At 32.6% G+C, this 20,615-nt stretch overlaps 1 protein-coding gene across 1 annotated transcript; it reads right to left on the reverse strand.

Moving 5' to 3' along the window:
• Positions 1-1,650: 1,650 nt before the first annotated feature.
• Positions 1,651-3,892, reverse strand: LOC105123530 (myb-like protein X). The gene is made up of 2 exons (XM_011023157.1): positions 3,816-3,892; positions 1,651-2,909 (listed from the first exon to the last, which is right to left on the reverse strand). The coding sequence occupies exon 2, from the start codon at positions 2,842-2,844 to the stop codon at positions 1,879-1,881; it is 966 nt and encodes a 321-aa protein (XP_011021459.1). The 5' UTR covers positions 2,845-2,909; positions 3,816-3,892; the 3' UTR covers positions 1,651-1,878.
• Between the last annotated feature and the right edge of the window lie 16,723 nt (positions 3,893-20,615).

The raw sequence follows: 20,615 nt of genomic DNA on the forward strand, positions 1-20,615 counted from the left end.
GTGTCTTATCTTTCTTCTGTTCTTCATCTTGTGAGTCCTTATTTATGTCAATTTCCCTGGTGGTAAACTCAGCCTCACACCTTGACTAACTAGCTTCATCCCTGAGTTCTTTGTGTTTAGTCTCCTGAAATATATACACATAGAAAAAATTTATAGAATTTCAAGGGTTATATTATATAGATTTAAAGTTATTTAGGATTTATATAAAAATTATATGTTCTTTTCAATTTAAATATTAGATTTAAAAATTATATATTATTTTATATAAATTTAAAGTTATTTAGGATTTATATAAATATTTGCTTGAAAGCTAAGTTATTGTTATCTACAAGCTTTCCAAATATCTAATTTCTAATAATAATTCACACGAATCACCAATGAAAAGTCTCTTGTACACTTTGAGGAGAGAAAAATTATTATATTTTAGAGTGCTAACTCTTTTCTTTTGTGTTTTAAATTTTTATATATTATACTTTTCTCACATTTCTTTTTATTTTTTGGAAATAAGAAGCAATTTTTTTATTTATAAGAAAAACCTAAAAAATTTATAAATAAAAATATTAATTTTTCCCTCAAATAATATTACATATATTATTTTAGGATAAATTTATAAATTTATTCAATTAAATTCTTACTTCATTGTTTCTATGTATAGAATTGTAATCCTTTATATTGATTATATTATAATTTTTAATTTTTAAAATTTATTTATAATCAAATTACACTTGATTAATTATTTTTTTTAATTTTTAACCAACTATTCTTATATGTGTGACTCATTAAGTTTCATAATAAGTCGACCAAAATATAAATCATAATCATAAATAAAGATTAAATAGGTTAAACAATGTAATTTATTATCAATTTAATAATTTATTTATTTATATTTAAAAATTATGTACAATATCTAGCAACTTATCATAATCCCTTAAATATTATAAAAGTTATAAGTGATTTAACTTAACATTTCACAGATTAGTTTATTAAAGTAATTATTTTTTTTTATCAAGATGTTTCGATTTAAACATTTTAGTATGAAGCATGTTTATTTTGTCAAATCATGTTAGTTTTTAATATTATAGTCATTGATTATTTGAATAAGATTTTAAAACTTTTTTCAAAATTTATTCTATCTTACCTAAGGATTTCACAATCAATAATATTTAAAAATAAACAAGATGATGAATCATTTTTTAATTATTCAAATATTTTTATATAACTTATATAATCATTGTTTAATTATTCAAATATTTTTATATAACTTATATAATCATTGTTTAATTATTCAAATATTTTTATATAACTTATATATACTCAATACATACTCGTTTGTTATTTTTTATTATGACAATGTATGGTTAGTATTAAAGTATAACATTTGATATATAAGATAACTTAATAATTTTAAATCCAATGATCACTTAAATAACTATCACGAGAGATTTTTTATAGACATAAATGATCTCTTCATATAGAATTTTCTTACTGGTTAGTTTAGCGTACATGTCATCTATCATGCATCTGCCTATTAGTTCTAAGTATTGATTATATCTCGATTTATAAGAGTATCTATTTTCTTTTATAAAAAAAAGAAATATAATATAAATCAATCTCAACAACTCTAATTAATGTTCAATTTTAATATCAATATTTTGATATAATTAAAAACTCATAATTATAGCAACTTTACAATTTTAGTTGCAAAATATTTTTATTTTATGAATTTTATTTTTACTTTAGATTCATTAATTAATATAAATAAATATTTAAAAATATTTTATTAATAATAAATATATTTTATATGAATAAAATTAAAGCCAAATGTAACAAACCGATTGACTAAAAAACATATTTACCAATACTTTCTACTCTTTCTTCCTAGTCCTTCTTCTTCTTGCTCTTCTTCTTCTCTTCTTTCTTTTCATCTGCATCTTTTATGTCATCATCTACTCCATCCTTGTGATTTTTCTCTTTCTTCTCCTTATCCTTCTTGTTTTCTTCTTTCCCCTCATTTTCATCATCTTTTTCGTCGTTAATCTCATCTTTGCTCTTCTTCTCTTTTTTCTTTTCCTTCACTTCCCCCTCTTTTTTGTTCTTTTTACCATCATTGTCCTTTTTTGTTTCTTCCTTAGATTCTTCATCAATCTTCTTCCCTTTATCTTTGACCTTCTTCTCTTTTCCTTTCTTATCTTCCTTGCCTTCACTTTTCTTATCCTCATCCTCAACACTCAAACCTTGATCTTTGTACTCCTCGATTACTTTTTTTGTATCCTTCAAATCTTCATCCTCGTCTTTCTTCTTCTCTTTTTTATCCTTCTTTTTCTTCTCTTCTTTCTGATCCTCCTGTTCATCCCTTGAAACCCCATGATCTTTTATCTTCTTCTCTTCTTTATTGTTCTTCTTATCCTCCTTGTCATATCCTAAAGCCTCATCATCTTTCTTCTTATTTTTTTCCTTGTCTTTCTTATTCTTTTTCTCTTCCTTTTTCTTAGCCTCTCCTTCCTTTCCTTTCTTCTCCTTCTCTTTGTCCTTCTCTTTCGGTTGCTTCTCCTGCTCTTCACCCTTCTTCTTATCTTTCCTTTTCTTCTCCCCCACCTCATCTACATCCTTCTTCTTATGTTTCTCCTTTTTCTCTGATTTCTCATTGTCTTTCTCTTTATGCTGCTCTTTCTCCTTTGGCTTTTCCTTTTCTACCGATTTGGCCTTCAATTCAGCTTCCACCGCAGCTCCCTTCTCGTCATTGGGTTCTTTATCCATGCTCTTGACTTTCAGATGGATTTCCTCCTTCACAACCTTTTCATGCACCCCAGCAGCAGAAATGACAGATTCAGATGTATCTTCCATCTCAGGATTCTTGGTGAAAAATTGAAATTGAAATGTAGATCCTCTCTCGCTTAAGCTCAAATTTCCTGAAGAAAGTGGCATACCAATTAGTTAAAAAGGTACCAATTGTTAAAAATAAGCAACGAGAAATTCTGACATGAATATTCAAATGAAACTAATACAGAAGCAAATGCCTGTATGAGAAGCAATTATGAATAGCCTATAGAGCACAGAACCTAAGCTAGGTAGAACCATAAGTTTTAATGCCCACCCCCAAAACTGCCTCCTTCCTAACCAACAAAAGAAAAGCTGTTATAGATGCTCATCCTCTCAAATTTTTGAAAGCTGCAAGCAATATAAACACAGGGAACATGGTAAATAGTAAAATGCCTAGTTAATGCTTCGGCATTTTCAAATTATTTCATTTCTTTTCAATTTTCATTGCAGAATCCCTCCATTTCTACGCAATCCCACAGCCCATTCCAAATGTCATTAACATCTCAATTTACTTGCTCACAGCTTCAAAATGAACAAATTGTTGATACATAAAAAGCTCTTCAATTTATGTATTGACCTAAAAAATGTCATTGATGTTTTATATGTCTCCATTGCAAAAGACAAACATATGCATACAGAGATCCCAAAAGATTCCAACTATAATCGCATAGGCCAAAGATCAAAACATTATTCTCCCATCTGGAAGGATTAAAGAAAAAGCATTGTCAAAATATGAGACGAAAATGGAGATCCTAGTCCATGCCAAGAGCTATTCAATTACCTAACACAGAGAATAACCCGTATGGATGATTTCTCTCAAAACACTCCACAATCACAAAATGACTAATATCACAGAAACAAGATGGCAAGAAGAGAATCTTGTAAGCCCAACAAATCAAGAAGCAACAGATCAGCCGGAAGAAGAAATCTAGGAACAACCTATAAAAATCTAATATAATATATTGATAAATTATGAAGAAAAAAGAGATATATACCTGCTAGAAGTTTCAGGTTGATACGTGGAATTACACACACAAACACAAGAAACGTAAAAGAAGAAGCCAAGAATCTGTACCTTAGTTTAATTTTTTCTGAAAGTAACAAATTTTAAGGCAGGAACTGACAAGGAAGACGAGAGCTATTAAGGTTTTGATTGCTTTGGCTTTGGTGTTGTGTCTAGAACATGATGGAGATGTCTTGTCTTTTATTTATAGAGTTCGACATATATAATTTTCTTTCTTGGGTGACAGCCATTATTAACAGCTAGATTGTCTGTCTCACCCGCTAAGAATAAAGGCATGTCGGTCACGCGCAAACACGACTCCATTGCTTGCCGCTCCATCCCACCCCTACGCGGTGAATTGTTTTCTTTATTTTTCTTTTTATTATTGAAAGCATCGAATAGTATCTCGTACATATCTTACATGTAAATTAAAATAAAACCTTATTTTTAAATATTTTAAAAATAATTTTTGTATTGATTAATCGGTGTGTTTAAAAAAAATTAATATTTTTTCCGAATGTTAAATTTAAAGTTTGAATCAAGGTTGTTAATGTTTTTTTTTTTGGACACAATACAAAAAAATATAATGTAAATTTAAATTATGAAAACATAAAAGCAAATTTTTTTCTCATACAAATAAGCAATTTCATCATCAAACATGTGCTGTGCTTTTTTATTACATAAAAAAATCTTACCATGGAAGATTCAAAAAGAAAAAGTGGTTAGTAAGACTTTGTGTCTAAAAAAAATATTAAAAACAATTATATTTTTATAAATATGTTTTTTATTGGCTAACACTGGTTACTCACTCCAAATATGTAACCATTTATAGTGTTAGTTTTAGCTTATGTAATGCCTTTTGCTTTAATAAATAATACATTATTTTTAGATATTATTATGCTTTTTATAAGATTATTTTACACACCATGAATATGAACAAGTAAATCAATAAAAAATTATAAGCTTTTTATAAGCTAAAACTAATAAATCAAACAATTTAAACAATTTAAAGTATGAGTTTTATTTTTTCGTCTTTAAATCTAGTTCCTTGTTAGATCATATATATATATATATATATATTATGAGATTTTCTATAGAGAAATAATAATGTTATAAACTTGTTAAAAAAAACTATAGTATTTAGGCACAAACACATGATAAATTAGATTTTAAAATATGATTTGTCACTCTTATTTGTAAAAAAATCCTTATAGATTGAGAATTTTCAAAACCTTGTCATGTAATAAATAATTTTTTATTTATTAGGAAGGATTTAAAAAATACTATACACTTTATCTTTGAACTATTAATTGAAAAAAGAATATAGATACAAAACCATGCGTTAGTGAGTCTCCCTAAAAGTATGCAATGAGTAAAAGAAAAATTTGAAATTAATATAAAATCATAAAATCAATTGTAAAGTTATAGTTTAACTAAATTGATTTGACATGTTTTTATATATTTTGATTTAATTTTATTATTTTTTAATTTTTATGTAATTTTACGCTATAAGTATATTGACTTGTATGATTTTACAAGTCAACTTGTAATTTTAACAACCTTAATTTAAATTTTAAAATTTTAAAAAAACATGTTTTTTTTTTAATTATCAAATCAACCTCTTAAAATTAATTAAACCATGGTTAACAATTTTATTTTTTACTCTTAATTTTTAGGTGTATTAATTATTGTAAAAAATCTGATTTCTTGGTGGACGAGAGCTTTTGTGTGTCTTTTTCAACTGATGGGAGCAATCCATTTATAATGTTAGGATTTAATTTTTAGGCCTGCTATTAAAATTAAGGAATATCTTCCTTTTTTAATATTTTTTTTTCCTTTTTAGATTTTTCCCTTTATTTTTTTCTTCAGTTTTTTCTTTTCTTTCTTCTCATTCAAAAATCTTTTTTTTCTGTGAAAAACAAATTAGTGAGGGCAAAGAAAAGAAAAATATAAAAAGGAAAATAAATAAAAGGGGATATGAGACCCTCAAACTCAAGGTTGGCATATTCTCCTGCTTCAGTTTTGAGCTGAATATGCAAGATAAAGAGGCACACCAAAAGAGTTGAACTTGGTTCCAGCAGAGGTTGTGTACGCACCCATGTTGTAGAATAAGATCAAATCGTTGAAGCTCTGGCAATTTCCAATCTCTTGCCAGAACGTCTTGTGAATCACAATTAGGTTCAACACTGTTGATGCAAAAACCATACCACCACCTTGAGGATTTCTTATTATTGGTTTTAGCAACACAGAGGATCGATCATAGGCCGGAAAGTTAAATGAACAATAAATCCCATCATCAATCCAATACTATCTTTTATCTCCTCTCACTCGTTTGCCAAGCACATCAGCAACTAGAATGAATGCAGTTTCACAAAAGTACCTTCTGGGCTCTGCAATCTCTTCAAAGGATTTATCGTCTGGGAAAAATTCCTGGATTGCATCAATAACTGTGGCACCAATCTCATCAGATAATGGGTTTGCTTTAAAACCTCCACCAACGTTAATTATGTTCGTGGGGGGCATATTGTGCTGGGCGACTGTATCAAACGCAGATCTTGCTGCAACTATTGATCACGATAGGTTTAGGCTGTTGATGCTTTAGAACCTACGTGAAAGGAGACTCCAGCTACTTTCATGCCTGCTTGGCGTGCATGTTGGAGCAGCGGCACCATCTCCTTAGGGAAAGCATCAAATTTGGTTCCCAGCTGACGCCAGGAAGTCTCATCGTTGACTTCAAGTCGTTGCAGCAGTCCACATTTTGGATGCCACTTTTTGATCTTGTTGACTTCTTTAGAATCAAAGGTAGTGAGTCGCACTCCAACACTTGCTGCATACTGGATATGAGACTCAGCCTTGCATGGATTAGCATAAACAATCTTATCAGCTCTAACACCATGGCCTAGTATGGATTTAATCTCATCCCTAGTAGCACAATCAATGCAGGCTCGTTATTGCACTTATAAACGAAGAAAGGTTTTACATTGGACATGTTCTGCTTCCATTTCTCCACGAGTCTTGCGACAACCCCTGAATCTAGAATGTAGAAGGGCTCAGCCTCTACTTGTTTGTCCGAGATGGACCGGAAAAGGCTATCCAGTCCATTGCTAGGAATACTAACAAGTTGTTGGCCTTTCTCCTTGCTAGCCTCCAATATGAATTTGAGGCTGCTGGAGCTGAAAACATTTCCATCTAGTGGACACATCGCCATGTAGAAAGTTTTGGGCCCGATAGAGTCCTTAGGACAGTTTTGATGATTTTTGTGAGACAGCCCTCTGGAAAAATATAGAGAAAACTTAGATAATGGAAATTTTGAATGCTAGTTTCATAGTATCAAAACTGTATTCCAGGAAACCAAAGATGAATTTGAATTAATAAATGAGAATTTACATTAGATGAAACCAATTCCAAGCTGTCCTCTGGAAAGGAAGTCAAGCTTGGACATTTTGTGATCTCTAATTGAACAAGGGAACGTAAATTTTGCAACTCATCAGGATAGAGGTTAGCTCTATGCACCATTGTATGGACAGATTTTCCAGAGACAAGCAGGACTGTAACCCAGTTGGAAGTGAAGTTAATTTATGACATCGTTGAATCCTGAGTGTTTTGAGAGATTATAGGTCCCCTACACTTGGAATGGACTCCAGATTAGGACAAACTTCTATTCTTAAATCTTCAGAAGTTGTTAGGTTTTGCAAACTAGCAATGCATTGAGGTTTGGACAAAGTTTTATTGCCAGACCTTTAAGAGAGAGGTTTTGCAGACCTGGAATAGAAAATAGATCGGGAAAACCTTCAAGTCTTAAATATTCAAGAGAATTGAAGATCTGCACACTTGGCATTGGAGGAGAGATTAACTTGTGACAACCTTCATTATGGAGTCTTTTAAGAGATCTGAGGCACTCGCCAGATGGAATGGACTCCAGGTTTGGACAACGTTTTATTGTTAAATCTTCAAGAGGTGTGCTAGCACTGCAATCCATGAAATATTTCAATTCATCACAGAAGCAGATTTCCAGTTGAGCAAGTGATGAAACATTCAGTGAAATACTTGCCAATAGAGTACAGGACATGATGGACAGGTCTTCAAGTCAAGGAAACACAACTGAATGGCCTTCACCTACTGCTGGCACCATCCATTCAACTAGATTGACAATGCGACGCAGAGACAGTTTTTTTAATGCTGGAAAAACTGCCATTGTTTCACTGAATCCAGTGCTTCGGTAAAACTCCATGTCGGTAGCTCTTAAATTATCCAGCCCATCTATCTCAAGACTTTTAAGACGAGGAAATGTCCAAGCATTGGCAATTCGCACCTCTTGCAGTCTATCAATTTCAGATTCAGCAAACTATTGACTAGCGAGGAATCACCATGAATAGGGATTTCCATCAATAGCCAGGATGGCAGCTTTTCACCTCCGTAGTGTTCAATCTTTAAGCTTTCTAAGTTGGAGTGAGGCTGAAGGGCCTCCAGAACTTCCTCGTCATTCTTGAAGCATTTTCTTCTTGATCTCCATACAAATTCCAATTCGTAAATCTTTGTTTTTCCTCGTAAGTCTGCTTTCTCGGCTTCTTTTTTGTCTTTCACCTCCTGAAGATTGTATGTCGACAATTGTCCTCTTAGGCCATTTAAGTATTCCAGTTCTTGAACTGTACTATCACTGTCTTTCCACACAACAAAGACTGGCAATGTTTGAAGAGGAAGTCAAGCGCCCTACCTTAACTGGCATCTGGTGACGATAAGTGAAACAAATATGCCTCAGGCCAAGTAAATCTTGCATATTTCTATGAAGAAATGTGCACTTAATGTGTCTTAAAGTTTGCAGATTGTAGAGCTTTATGGATGCCGCATGCCCGCTACGAGTTGTAACAAGAACAGCACTCCCATTACTTCCACTAACTTTTAACAAACAATTCTTCAATCCATCCCACTTGTCAACATTTTCATTTCAAACATCATCAAGAGCAAGAAGAAACCTTCTCCCTTCCAACTCTTTAGAAAGGTGTTCTAGTGTCTCTCCTATGTTGTCTACCGTTCCAACCATGTGTTCACCTAGAGTTTTCAGCATCTCTCCTAACACGGTCAATTCTTCAAAATCATCAGAAACAGAGAGATCCACACTGTCTCGTCAAAGAGCTGTCCCTCTGTCACTGCCTCACACACCAATCTAGCCAAGGCTGTCTTTCCAAGACCTTCCATACCCACTACAGGGAAGACAGGGAGAAGTTGGTGATTGGTCGATGTCCCATCAGAAATTCGACAATTTTTAAGACATCGTCTCCCCTTCCCACAATTTTCACATCATCAGATATGACGCCAAGACCGGATAATTCAATTTGTTGTTTATTGAATCCGATATCTTCCAATGATAGAGAGATTCGATGAAGTAACACAAGCACCGTGTTCTAGTCCTTCGGTGTAATGAAATTCACAGCCCGGACACGGACTCTACTGGAGTCAACTGTAGACTAGTTACGTACCTTGTCAAGGATAATGGAGGAAGCAAACCGGTCTATTGACATTCAATCAAATCAACACGTTCTTGAAGATCCAAGAAAATGCCTGAAAGGAGACTCGCCACCTCGATATCTTGTAACAAAGCTTGAACGTTCGGCAAAACCTCTTTGAAAGCTTCCTCATATCTATCCAATCCGAAAGGAAGATTAATCTCTTCACAATCGAATGAATACAATCAGCGTCTGCTCCAAGGCATAGGTGATCAGCAGAAACCTGGCCATTTCTCTTTTTCTTTTTTTTTCTTTTTTTTTTTTTTTGGCAGAGGAGAAGAGCGAAGGGGAGAAGTAAATGTCTATGATAGGATTATTTTTTATTTAAAAATATATTAAAATAATATTTTTTTGATATTAATATAATTCAAAAAAATTAAAAATTCTTGTTGAAACATTAGCGAAACACCCCTTTTGTAACCCTAAACATGATTAAGGGTAAGAAAAAAATTGAAAAACTGATTTAACTAAAAAATTTAAAATTGATTAGAATATTTAAAAAAAGTTTTTGTTTGATTCAGTTTTAATTTTGTAATGCTTAAATCAAGCAACTTAACCTGAACAGAATTAATTCAAATTTTTAAAAAACATTTGTGTATAATTACCCTTTACAGACACACCACACAACCCACACGAGCAACACCACGCCTCCTCAATCATCATAGCTTCCCATACCACTCAAAAGTCTATACCCAATTAATTCTTTGTTCTTTAACTACCCCTACCCAAGCTCTTGTAAGTCTACTCACAATTAATTCTTCAATGCACTCAGTATACTCACAATTTATCATGACCCGATTCCCGAATCCATAACCGGCACATAGATAAGGTTTCCCTTCAAGGTTTCATACCTATGTGAATCCAAACTTACATACAAATTTATCTATTAAATAACTCAATCAGAGTTCAACGCAGCATTAACAACAAACTAATTCATAATATAACTTAATTGTCTTAATATAAGAGTTCATATAAATTCAAAATTTTAGAGCGCTAACTAGACATAAGAGAAAGTTATAAATTTCAACAAAAGAGCAGGTTCAGAAGGTTCAGTAAAAGTGATCTACTATTAAGCTATAAGCCTGAAAAATAATGAGAGTGTGAGTTCAACAACTCAGTGAGTAGATAATATTCAATATACACACATAAAGTAATATAACAATGAGAAATATATATACAATTCGGTTTAGGTTCTTATAGTAAGGTTCCTCAAATAAGTCATAACAAGAATATCATTAGGTAAAGCTCGTTAGAAAATTAAAATGCAATGAGCATGACATATGAAGCAATATAACAATGAGAAATATATATACAATTCGGTTTAGGTTCTTATAGTAAGGTTCCTCAAATAAGTCATAACAAGAATATCATTTGGTAAAGCTCGTTAGAAAATTAAAATGCAATGAGCATGAGGCTCTGTACTGTGAGATGATCAATCCACACAGGTTGGTGACTCCCCCGACCAACTAGGGTTCAGATACAATGTACACAAAGACTAACACTACTCTATTAGCATGGATATTCTGACTGGCATACTATAGGTTCATAATCATAATCAAATACACATAGTTATATCTCAAGGCTCAACTCATAACATGAATCAAATAAAGAGCTATCAATTCAGAAGCCAATTCAAAATATATATTGGTTCATATCAAGAATTCAGATTCAATAATTGATCATACTTTATCATAACAAGGACAATAATCAGCTATCAAGAAGCATGATCCAATTCTTATTAACAAATCAAATATTTATAATATTTCTCATACATATGAAAAATTATCCACTCACCTGACTCAGAAGCAAACAAAAGCCAAAAACAAACACTGAATTCTACTAACGTCCCGTCGGTAGAATATCAGGATTATTTGAATACAAAGGAGACATATTCAAGAACGACTCAAAAAAAAAAAATTAACCTATTTAATACACTTAACTAAGGGTGTATTCTGTAACCCTATATGTTTTTGAATTAACTAATTAATTTTCTCAAAAACCCAAAATTTAACATTTTTTCTTAAATCTAATTTATAATAAAATAAATAATAAAATTGGTAATAATTCACTAAATAACTCTCAGTTATTTATCAAACCAATTTGAAAAGGCTAATATTATAGCTAGGGACTAATCTGGAGTTTATCATATTTTTAAGGGTCAAATTGTAATTTTTGTCAAAGTGGAGGATCAAATTAAAAATATCGTAAATCCATGACTATACTAAAATCATGACCATATTTAATCCTCAATTATGTCCAAAATATATCATTATGCTCTAGGGACCATTCTGGAATTTTTTCAAATTTTTAAGGTCAAATTGTAATTCTTGTCAAATTGGAGGACCAAATTAAAATTATCATAAATCCATGACTATACTGAAATCCTGACCATATTTAATCCTCAATTCTGTCCAGAATACCTAATTATGCTCCAGGGACCATTCTGGATTTTTTTTCAAATTTTTAAGGTCAAATTGTAATTTTTGTCAAATTGGAGGGCCAAATTGAAAGTGTTAAAATTTCATAACTATACAGTAATCCTACCCATAATTCATCTTTTATTCTGTTCAGAATCTCGGAATATGTTTTAGGGACCAATTTGTAAATTTTCCGAAGTTTGGGGACTAAATTGTAATTTTCACAAATTAAGGGACCAAACTGAAATTTTGTCATCTTCAACCTCCAACCCAGAATTTCAACATAAAACCTACTGTTCTTTCCATATTTCTAACTCAATTTCACCATTTACACAATTCATAACTCAAAATCATCACAATCTTCCATAATCAACTAAATAATCAATTACCTACAATAATCAACCTCTAACATTCAAATTAATTTATCAATTAAACCTAAAACATAATTTTTAAAATCTTAACATTCATCAAAATCAAAATTTAAAGCTAAAGAAAACATATTATACCTATTAAAGCATAAATCTTACCCTTTTAACTTATTTTCTTCAATTCCTTTCTATTTCCCTTCTAATTTCCCTCTTTTCTCTTCTTCTTCTTTCCCCCTCTTCTCTCTCATGGTTTGCTCCTTCAATTTTCAGATCACTCTTTTTTGTTTTACTTCCTATTTATATTTATCATCTTTTTATTCAATTACTACTATATACCTTGTTTAATCATATTTTCTCTTTAAGCCTTCAAGGGCTTTATTGTCTTTTCCTACTCTTTAATACAAAACATTACAATCTCCCTACCTTAAAAAAGTTTTGTCCTCGAAACTTAATAGAAAAAATTGAATACTTATTGAGATTATCAAAAAGATGAGGATACTCCTCACGCATCTTATCCTCGAGCTCCTATGTCACTTCCTCACATGAATGACCTTTCTATTTCACTTTCACTGAAACTATATCCTTGGACCTAAGCTTCCTCACTTGTCGGTCAACTATAGCTTCTTATTGCACCTCATAAACCATATCATCTCTCAATTCAATAGGATAAACCTCTAACACATGCGATGGATCTGACATATACTTCCTTAGCATAGAAACATGAAATATTGGATGAATAGCAGACAAGTTTTGTGGTAATGTTAACCTATAAGCAATTGCTGCAACTCTCTTCGGAATCTTATATGGTCCAATGAATCGAGAACTCAACTTGTCTTTCTTCCCAAACCTGAATACTTTTTTTTTATTGGTGATACTTTTAAAAACACACAATCACCCACTAAGGACTCTAAGTCATGCCTTCTTTTATCTGCATAACTCTTATGTCTACTTTGAGCTATTTCAAACTTCTTTCTAATTACCTCTATCTTTTCTAAGGCAATCTAAATCAACTCTGGTCCCATTAGCCTCTTCTTACCAACCTCAAACTAACAAACCAATGATCTATACTTTCAACCATACAAAACCTCATAAGGTGCCATCTCTATGCTAGCCTGATAACTATTGTTGTAAGTAAATTCCACTAATGGTAGGAACTTACTCCAACCAACTCCAAAATTCATAACACAAACCCTTAACATATCCTCTAAGATCTGAATAGTCCTCTTAGACTGACCATTGATCTGAGGGTGAAAAGTTGTACTCAACTGCACTTTAGTACCCATAGCTTCTTGGAATTTCACCCAAAACTGCAAGGTAAATTGTGGACCTTTATCTGACACTATCGTGATTGGCACTCCATGCAACCGTACAATCTCACTAATAAACAATTTCTCCAACTTTGCATATCCATAAGTAATCTTAACTGGAAGAAAATGAGCTAATTTTGTCAACTTGACAACAATCACCCATATCGAATCATAACCCTCCTGACTCCTAGGTAATCCTATCACAAAGTCCATTGTGATCCTTTTCCATTTCCATTCTGGAATCAACAATGGTTACAACAATCTAGGAGGTTTCTAATGTTCACCCTTTACCCTCTGACAAGTCAAACACCTAGAAATTTTTTTTGTTACATTAGCCTTCATCCTATTCCACCAATAACACACCTTAAGGTCTTTATACATCTTGGTAGAACTCAGATGTGTTATGTAAACTATTTGATGTGCTTCTACCATCAATTCTCTTCTCAGATCATTTATATTAGGTACACAAAATTCTATCCCTATGTCTTAGTACATCATCATCACCTATCATAAAACCTGTAGTCTTACCCTGCTCAACCTCATTTTTTATCCTGAGTAGTGAATCATCCTTCTTCTGAGCTGCTTTTATCTTATCAAACAAATCTAACTTAACATGAAAATGAGCAATCATTGCTCTAGCTTCACTAAGATCAAATCTGCCTCCTTCATCCACTAACTCATGCAACTCCCTAATTAGAGGTCTTCGTACCTCCTGAATATGAGCTAAGCTCCCTGATAATTTTCTTCTCAAAGTATTGGCAACTATATTTGCCCTACTTGGATGGTACTATATAGTACAATCATAATCCTTCAGCAATTCCATCCATCTCCTATACCTCAGGTTTAGATCTCTCTGCTGAAAGATGTATTTCAAACTCTTGTGATCTGTAAAGATCTCATAAGTTTCACCATACAAGTAGTGCCTCCAAATCTTCAAAACAAAAATTACAGTCGTCATCTCTAAATCATGTGTAGGATAGTTCTGTTTATGCTTTTTTAGCTGTCATCAAGCAGAGGTAATAACCTTGTCATGCTGCATTAGAACATATCCTAACCCAACTCTCAAAGCATCACAATACACTATGTAGCCACCAGAACCTGATGATACTGCTAAAATAGGCGCTATAATCAATCTCTTTTTCAACTCTAAGAAACTTTTCTCACCAGCTTTAGACCACTGAAACTTAATATTTTTATGCATTAACTTAGTTAATGGTGCAGAAATCTGAGAAAAGTTCTCTACAAACCTCCGTTAGTAGCCAGCCAAACCTAATAAATTTTTAATCTATATTACTGAAGTAGGCCTAAGCCACTACTTAACTACTTCAATCTTTTGAGGATCAACCTCAATCTCATTCCTTGACACCATATGCCTAAGAAATGCTACACTCTCAAACCAAAACTCACTCTTTGAAAACTTGCCATATAATTGATGATCTCGCAGAGTTTGAAACACCATTCTTAAGTGTTGCTCATACTCCTCTCTAGACCTCGAATACACCAAAAATATCATCAATAAAAACTATCACAAATCGATCAATAAACTAGCCAAACACTCTATTCATTAAGTCCATAAAAGCTGCTGATGTATTCGTCAACCCAAAAGACATCACTAAAAAGATCAATAAACTAGCCAAACACTCTATTCATTAAGTCCATAAAAGCTGCTGATGTATTCGTCAACCCAAAAGACATCACTAAAAACTTATAATGACCATACCGAGTTTTAAAAGTTGTCTTTGAAATGTCTGGCTCCCTAATCCTCAACTAATGATACCCAGATCGAAGATCGATCTTAGAAAAGAATTGAGCTCCCTGTAACTGATCAAACAAATAATCAATATGAGGGAGTGGGTACCTATTTCAAATTATCACCCGATTTAGTTGCTTATAATCTATACACAATCTCAATGACCCATCTTTCTTCTTTACAAACGATATCGGGGCTCCCCGAGAGGACATACTTGGTTGGATAAACTTTTTATCCAATAAATCATGCAGTTGCTCCTTTAGCTCCCTTAATTCTGCTGGTGTCATTCTATATGGTGCCATTGATATTGGTTTGGTACCCAAAACTAAATTAATACAAAACTCAATCTCCTTATATGGAGACAATCTAGGTAAATCATCGGGAAAGACATCGATAAACTCCCTAACTATAGGGACTTGGTCTGATTGAGAAACTTTTTTCTCTACATCCATTATATATACTAGATAACATTGTACCCCTTTTCGAGCTATTTTCCTTGAAATAGCCGATAACATAAGTGATGGAGACTTGATCTTATCTCCTTGAAATACCAACCCAACTTCTTCATTTAAATTAAACATTATTTTCTTACCCCAATAATTTATTGAAGCCATATGCTTTGCCAACCAATCCATTCCCAAAATCACATCAAAATCAACCATATCTAAGACATTTAAGTCTCCCATAAACATCTTATCTCCAATCTCTATTTCACAATCTAGATACACATACTTCACTAATATTAATTCATCTAAGAGAGTGGAGAATGAAATGGAGAATTTTAATAAGGTCGGTTATTTATCTAACCTCATAGAAAAATATGGGAACACAAATGAATGAGTTACATTAGTATCAAACAAAACTTTTGCTTCAAAAGAGCAAACAGGAAGAATACCTGAAACAACTATGTTGGATGCCTAAACATCCTACTAAGTCAAGGTAAAAACTTTGGCATGCCCTTGACCCTATTGTAGCTGACCTCTATCACTTGTACCCCGGCCTCTTTGACCACAGGTACCAAAACCTCTACTCCCAGGAGCCACAGACTGGCTCGTTGATGGTGCTTGAATAGGATGTTGGACTAAAGCAGATAACCTTGAAGTTGACAACTATCTCCTCAGGTACTACCTGATCCTATAACCTATTTGGCCATAATTAAAACAAGCGTCAGTCCTTCTATAGCATTCTGCACTAGTATGACCTCCTCTACAGTGCTCACATAAATAACTATCGTCAGGTGAAACAAATGAACTACGAGGTGCAGTTTGAACTAAACTCTCAGTACCACTACTGCCACTTTGACTGCCTGAGCCAATAATTGACGGTCTCTGTCTAAACCTCGTCTGAACCCATGAGCCCTAACGACCACTTCGTCCCTTAGACAGACATGCACTTAATCCCTATTGCCTAAAAAATTGACCCTCTTCTCTAAGCCTCTTAGACTGGCCTGTAGTCATATCCTCTAATTCTCGCGCCTTTATTAACCTAGCGCTATCAACAGCTGAGTAGGATGGAAACACCAGTGACACCATTATTATATACATAGAGGATTTGAGTCCTCTAATGAACCTTTTCACCCTCCACTCATCAGTGGGTAGAAAATGTTCTACATACTTGGACAGTTGAGTAAACTTCATATCATACTCATTCACTGTCATGCTCCCTTGAGATAGCCTCTCAAACTCATAAAGTCGAACATCTCTGATGCTCTGAGGGAGAAACCTATAAAAACATGGAGCTAAACTCCTTTCATGTTCAATGAGCCTCTACTAGCTTTGCTCTTTTCCTAAACTCAAACCAAGAGATTGACACATCTTCTTCTAACCTGAACGATGCCAAACTCATAGCTCGGTAGTTTGTACATCCCAAAACTTCACACCATCACCAAATATCATCTAGGAACCTTTGAGGATCCTTTGAACTGTCCATCCTAGTAAAATATGGAGGTGCCAACTTCATGAAGTCATTCAACAGCACATTAACTCCCTAAACAGTGTGGGATTTCGAGGGTACATCTATATCCCTTCTTATATCTCTCTTCATAGTAAACTCTATCCAGGTCCGCACAACCTGGCTAAGTTGCTGAAACTCTGTAACAGGCTTAAGGTTAGCTACCCCTACATCTGTTTCATCAACCATATTTTTCTCTTCTATCTCATGAGGTTTTTCTTCCACTAGTAGAGGTACCTCCTCAACATGTTGAGGCACGGGTGCTCCACGCCTTCTTCTTTGCCTTGCAATTCTCAACTACACAATAGGGACATCATCTTGATCATTATCTACTCTAATAGTATCATCTATTCGTCTATTCCTTGACATTTCCTAAAATAAAAGTGAGAGCACTTAAGTCATGCTAGAACAATAGCATGATAATTATCACAGAATTTTAGAAAAGCATATCTATCACAAAGAATAAGAAATGCTTGATGAGAATTTAAAATTAAAAAAAACAAACAAACAAACAAGAAGATACAGATCCCAAGGCTCTATTTATTATGAAATTAATTATATTATTGTTTCTTTAACCTAAATCTCTAATACCAAGTTTGTCATGACCCGATTCCTGGATCCATAATTGGCACATAGACAAGGTTCCCCTTCAGGGTTCCATACCTATGCGAACCTAAACTTACATACAAACTTATCTATTAAATAACTCAATTAGAGTTTAACGTAGCATTAATAACAAACTAATTTCATACTATAACTTACTTGTCTTAATATAAAAGTTCATATAAATTCAAAGTTTTGGAGCACTAACTGACATAAGAGAAAGTTACAAATTTCAATAAAAGAAGGTTCGGAAGGTCCAATAAAAGTAATATGCTATTAAGCTATAAGCCCGAAAAGGATAAATAATGAGAGTGTGAGTTCAACAACTCAGTGAGTAGATAATGTTCAATATACACACATGAAGTAATATAACAATGAAAAATATATATATAATTGGCTTTAGGTTCTTATAGTAAGGTTCCTCAAAAAGACCATAACAAGAATATTATAAGGTAAATCTCGTCAGAAAATTAAAATGCAATGAGCATGAGGCTTCGTACTGTGGGATGATCAGTCCATACAGGTTGGTGACTCCCCTGACCAACTAGGGTTCACATATGATGTGTACAAAGACTAACACTACTCTATTAGCATGGGTATTCTGACTGGCATACCATAGGTTCATAATCATAATCAAACACACATAGTTATATCTCAAGACTCAACTCATAACATGAATCAAATGAGGAGCTATCAATTCAGAAGCCAATTCAAAATATATATTGGTTCATATCAAGAATTTAGATTTAACAATTGATCATACTTTATCATAACAAGGACAATAATCAGCATATATATTATCAAGAAGTATGATCCAATTTATATTAACAAATTAAATTATTATAATATTTTTCACGCATATAAAAAATTATTCACTCACCTGACTCAAAAACAAATAAAAGTCAAAAGCAGATATCGAAGAAAATCCTACTGACGTCCCGCCCGTAGAATATCAGGATTATTTGAATAAAAAAAAGACATATTCAAGAACGACTCAAAAAAAAAATTAATCTATTTAATACACTTAACTAAGGGTGTATTCTGTAACCCTATATATATTTTTAACTAACTAGTTAATTTTCTTAAAAGCCCAGAATTTAACAATTTTCTCAAAATCTAATTCATAATAAAATAAATAATAAAATTGGTAATAATTCACTAAATAACCCTCAACTATTCATCAAACCAATCTAAAAAATCTAATATTACAGCTAGGGACTAATATGGAGTTTATCATATTTTTAAGGGTCAAATTGTAATTTTTGTCAAATTGGAGGATCAAATTAAAAATATCATAAATCCATGACTATACTAAAATCCTGACCATATTTAGTCCTCAATTCTGTCTAGAATATCTTATTATAATCCAGGAACCATTCTGGAATTTTTCCAAATTTTTAGGGTCAAATTGTAATTCTTGTCAAATTGGAGGACCAAATTGAAAGTGTTAAAATTTCATAACTATACAGTAATTCTACCCATAATTCATATTTTATTCTGTTGAATCTCGGAATATGCTACAGGGACCAATTTGTAAATTTTCCAAAGTTTGGGGACTAAATTGTAATTTTCACAAATTGAGGGACCAAACTGAAATTTTGCCATCTTCAACCTCCAACCCAGAATTTCAACATAAAACCTACTGTTCTTTCCATATTTCTAACTTAATTTCACCATTTACACAATTCATAACTCAAAACCATCACAATCTTCTATAATCAACTAAATAATCAATTACCCACAATAATCAATCCCTAACATTCAAATTAATTCATCAATTAAACCTAAAACATAACCTTCAAAATCCTAACATTCATCAAAATCAAAATTTAAAGCTAAAGAAAACATATTATACCTATTAAAGCATAAATCTTACCCTTTTAACTTATTTTCTTCAATTCCATTCTATTTCCCTTCTAATTTCCCTCTTTTCTCTTCTTCTTCTTCTTTCCCCCTCTTCTCTCTCACGGTTTGCTCCTTCAATTTTCAGATCACTCTTTTTTTTTTACTTCCTATTTATATTTATCATCTCTTTATTCAATTACTACTATACCCCTCATTTAATTATACTTTCTCTTTAAGCCTCTAAGGGCTTTATTGCCTTTTTCTACTCTTTAATACAAAACATTACACAACTAATTCTTTATTTTTCAACCACCCTCACCCAAGCTTCCACACGCCACACCTAACCTTCTAATCTTCATTCTTTAATCATCTTCAGATCTATCATCCCAACAAGGCAACAACACCCCTAAGCCTCAGTAGCATTCAATTTCTTCAATTTGCAAGTGACTAGTGGAGACAATAAAGATGGAGACTGGACTTAATTTTATGGTTTAGATTGTTAGGAGTTGCTAAGTTTTTTTTTTTTTTTTATGAAAGGAAAATGGGTAAAGAAAGCGGCATTGAGTAGTGTTTATTGTGGTGGTGGTGGTTTGTGTTTGAGAGTATGGTTTTCAGTAATGTAGATTTTTGGATTTGTGATAGTAAAAAGTAATTGATTACTATAAGTTTTATGGTTTTGTAAGAAGCTATTTACTTGAGAAAAGGTTGGTATGGATTCAACACTGTCGTGGGAGCTATTAGTGATGAAGATGGGTTTGATTTTATGGCTTTTGAATGTTAAAAAACAACATATGTTTTTTTCAGTTTTTGACATATAAAGCCAAACCGAATCAAAACTGGTTAGTTGGAACCGAGTTCGGTTCAGTTTTGGTTTTTTTCCTTCAGAATTTTGATTTGATTGTTTTTATAAGTAAAAATCAAACCAAACAAAATATAATCACCCCTAAATATGGTTGTTTACTCCTGGTTGCCTAATTACAATCTGTCAACAATACTTTATGTTTGGGAGAATTAGTACACAATTTTACAACTAGTTTTAATCAAGTAT

The sequence above is a fragment of the Populus euphratica genome, unplaced genomic scaffold, assembly GCF_000495115.2.
Source record: "Populus euphratica unplaced genomic scaffold, PopEup_1.0 scaffold9.1, whole genome shotgun sequence".
NCBI classification, from domain to species: domain Eukaryota; kingdom Viridiplantae; phylum Streptophyta; class Magnoliopsida; order Malpighiales; family Salicaceae; genus Populus; species Populus euphratica.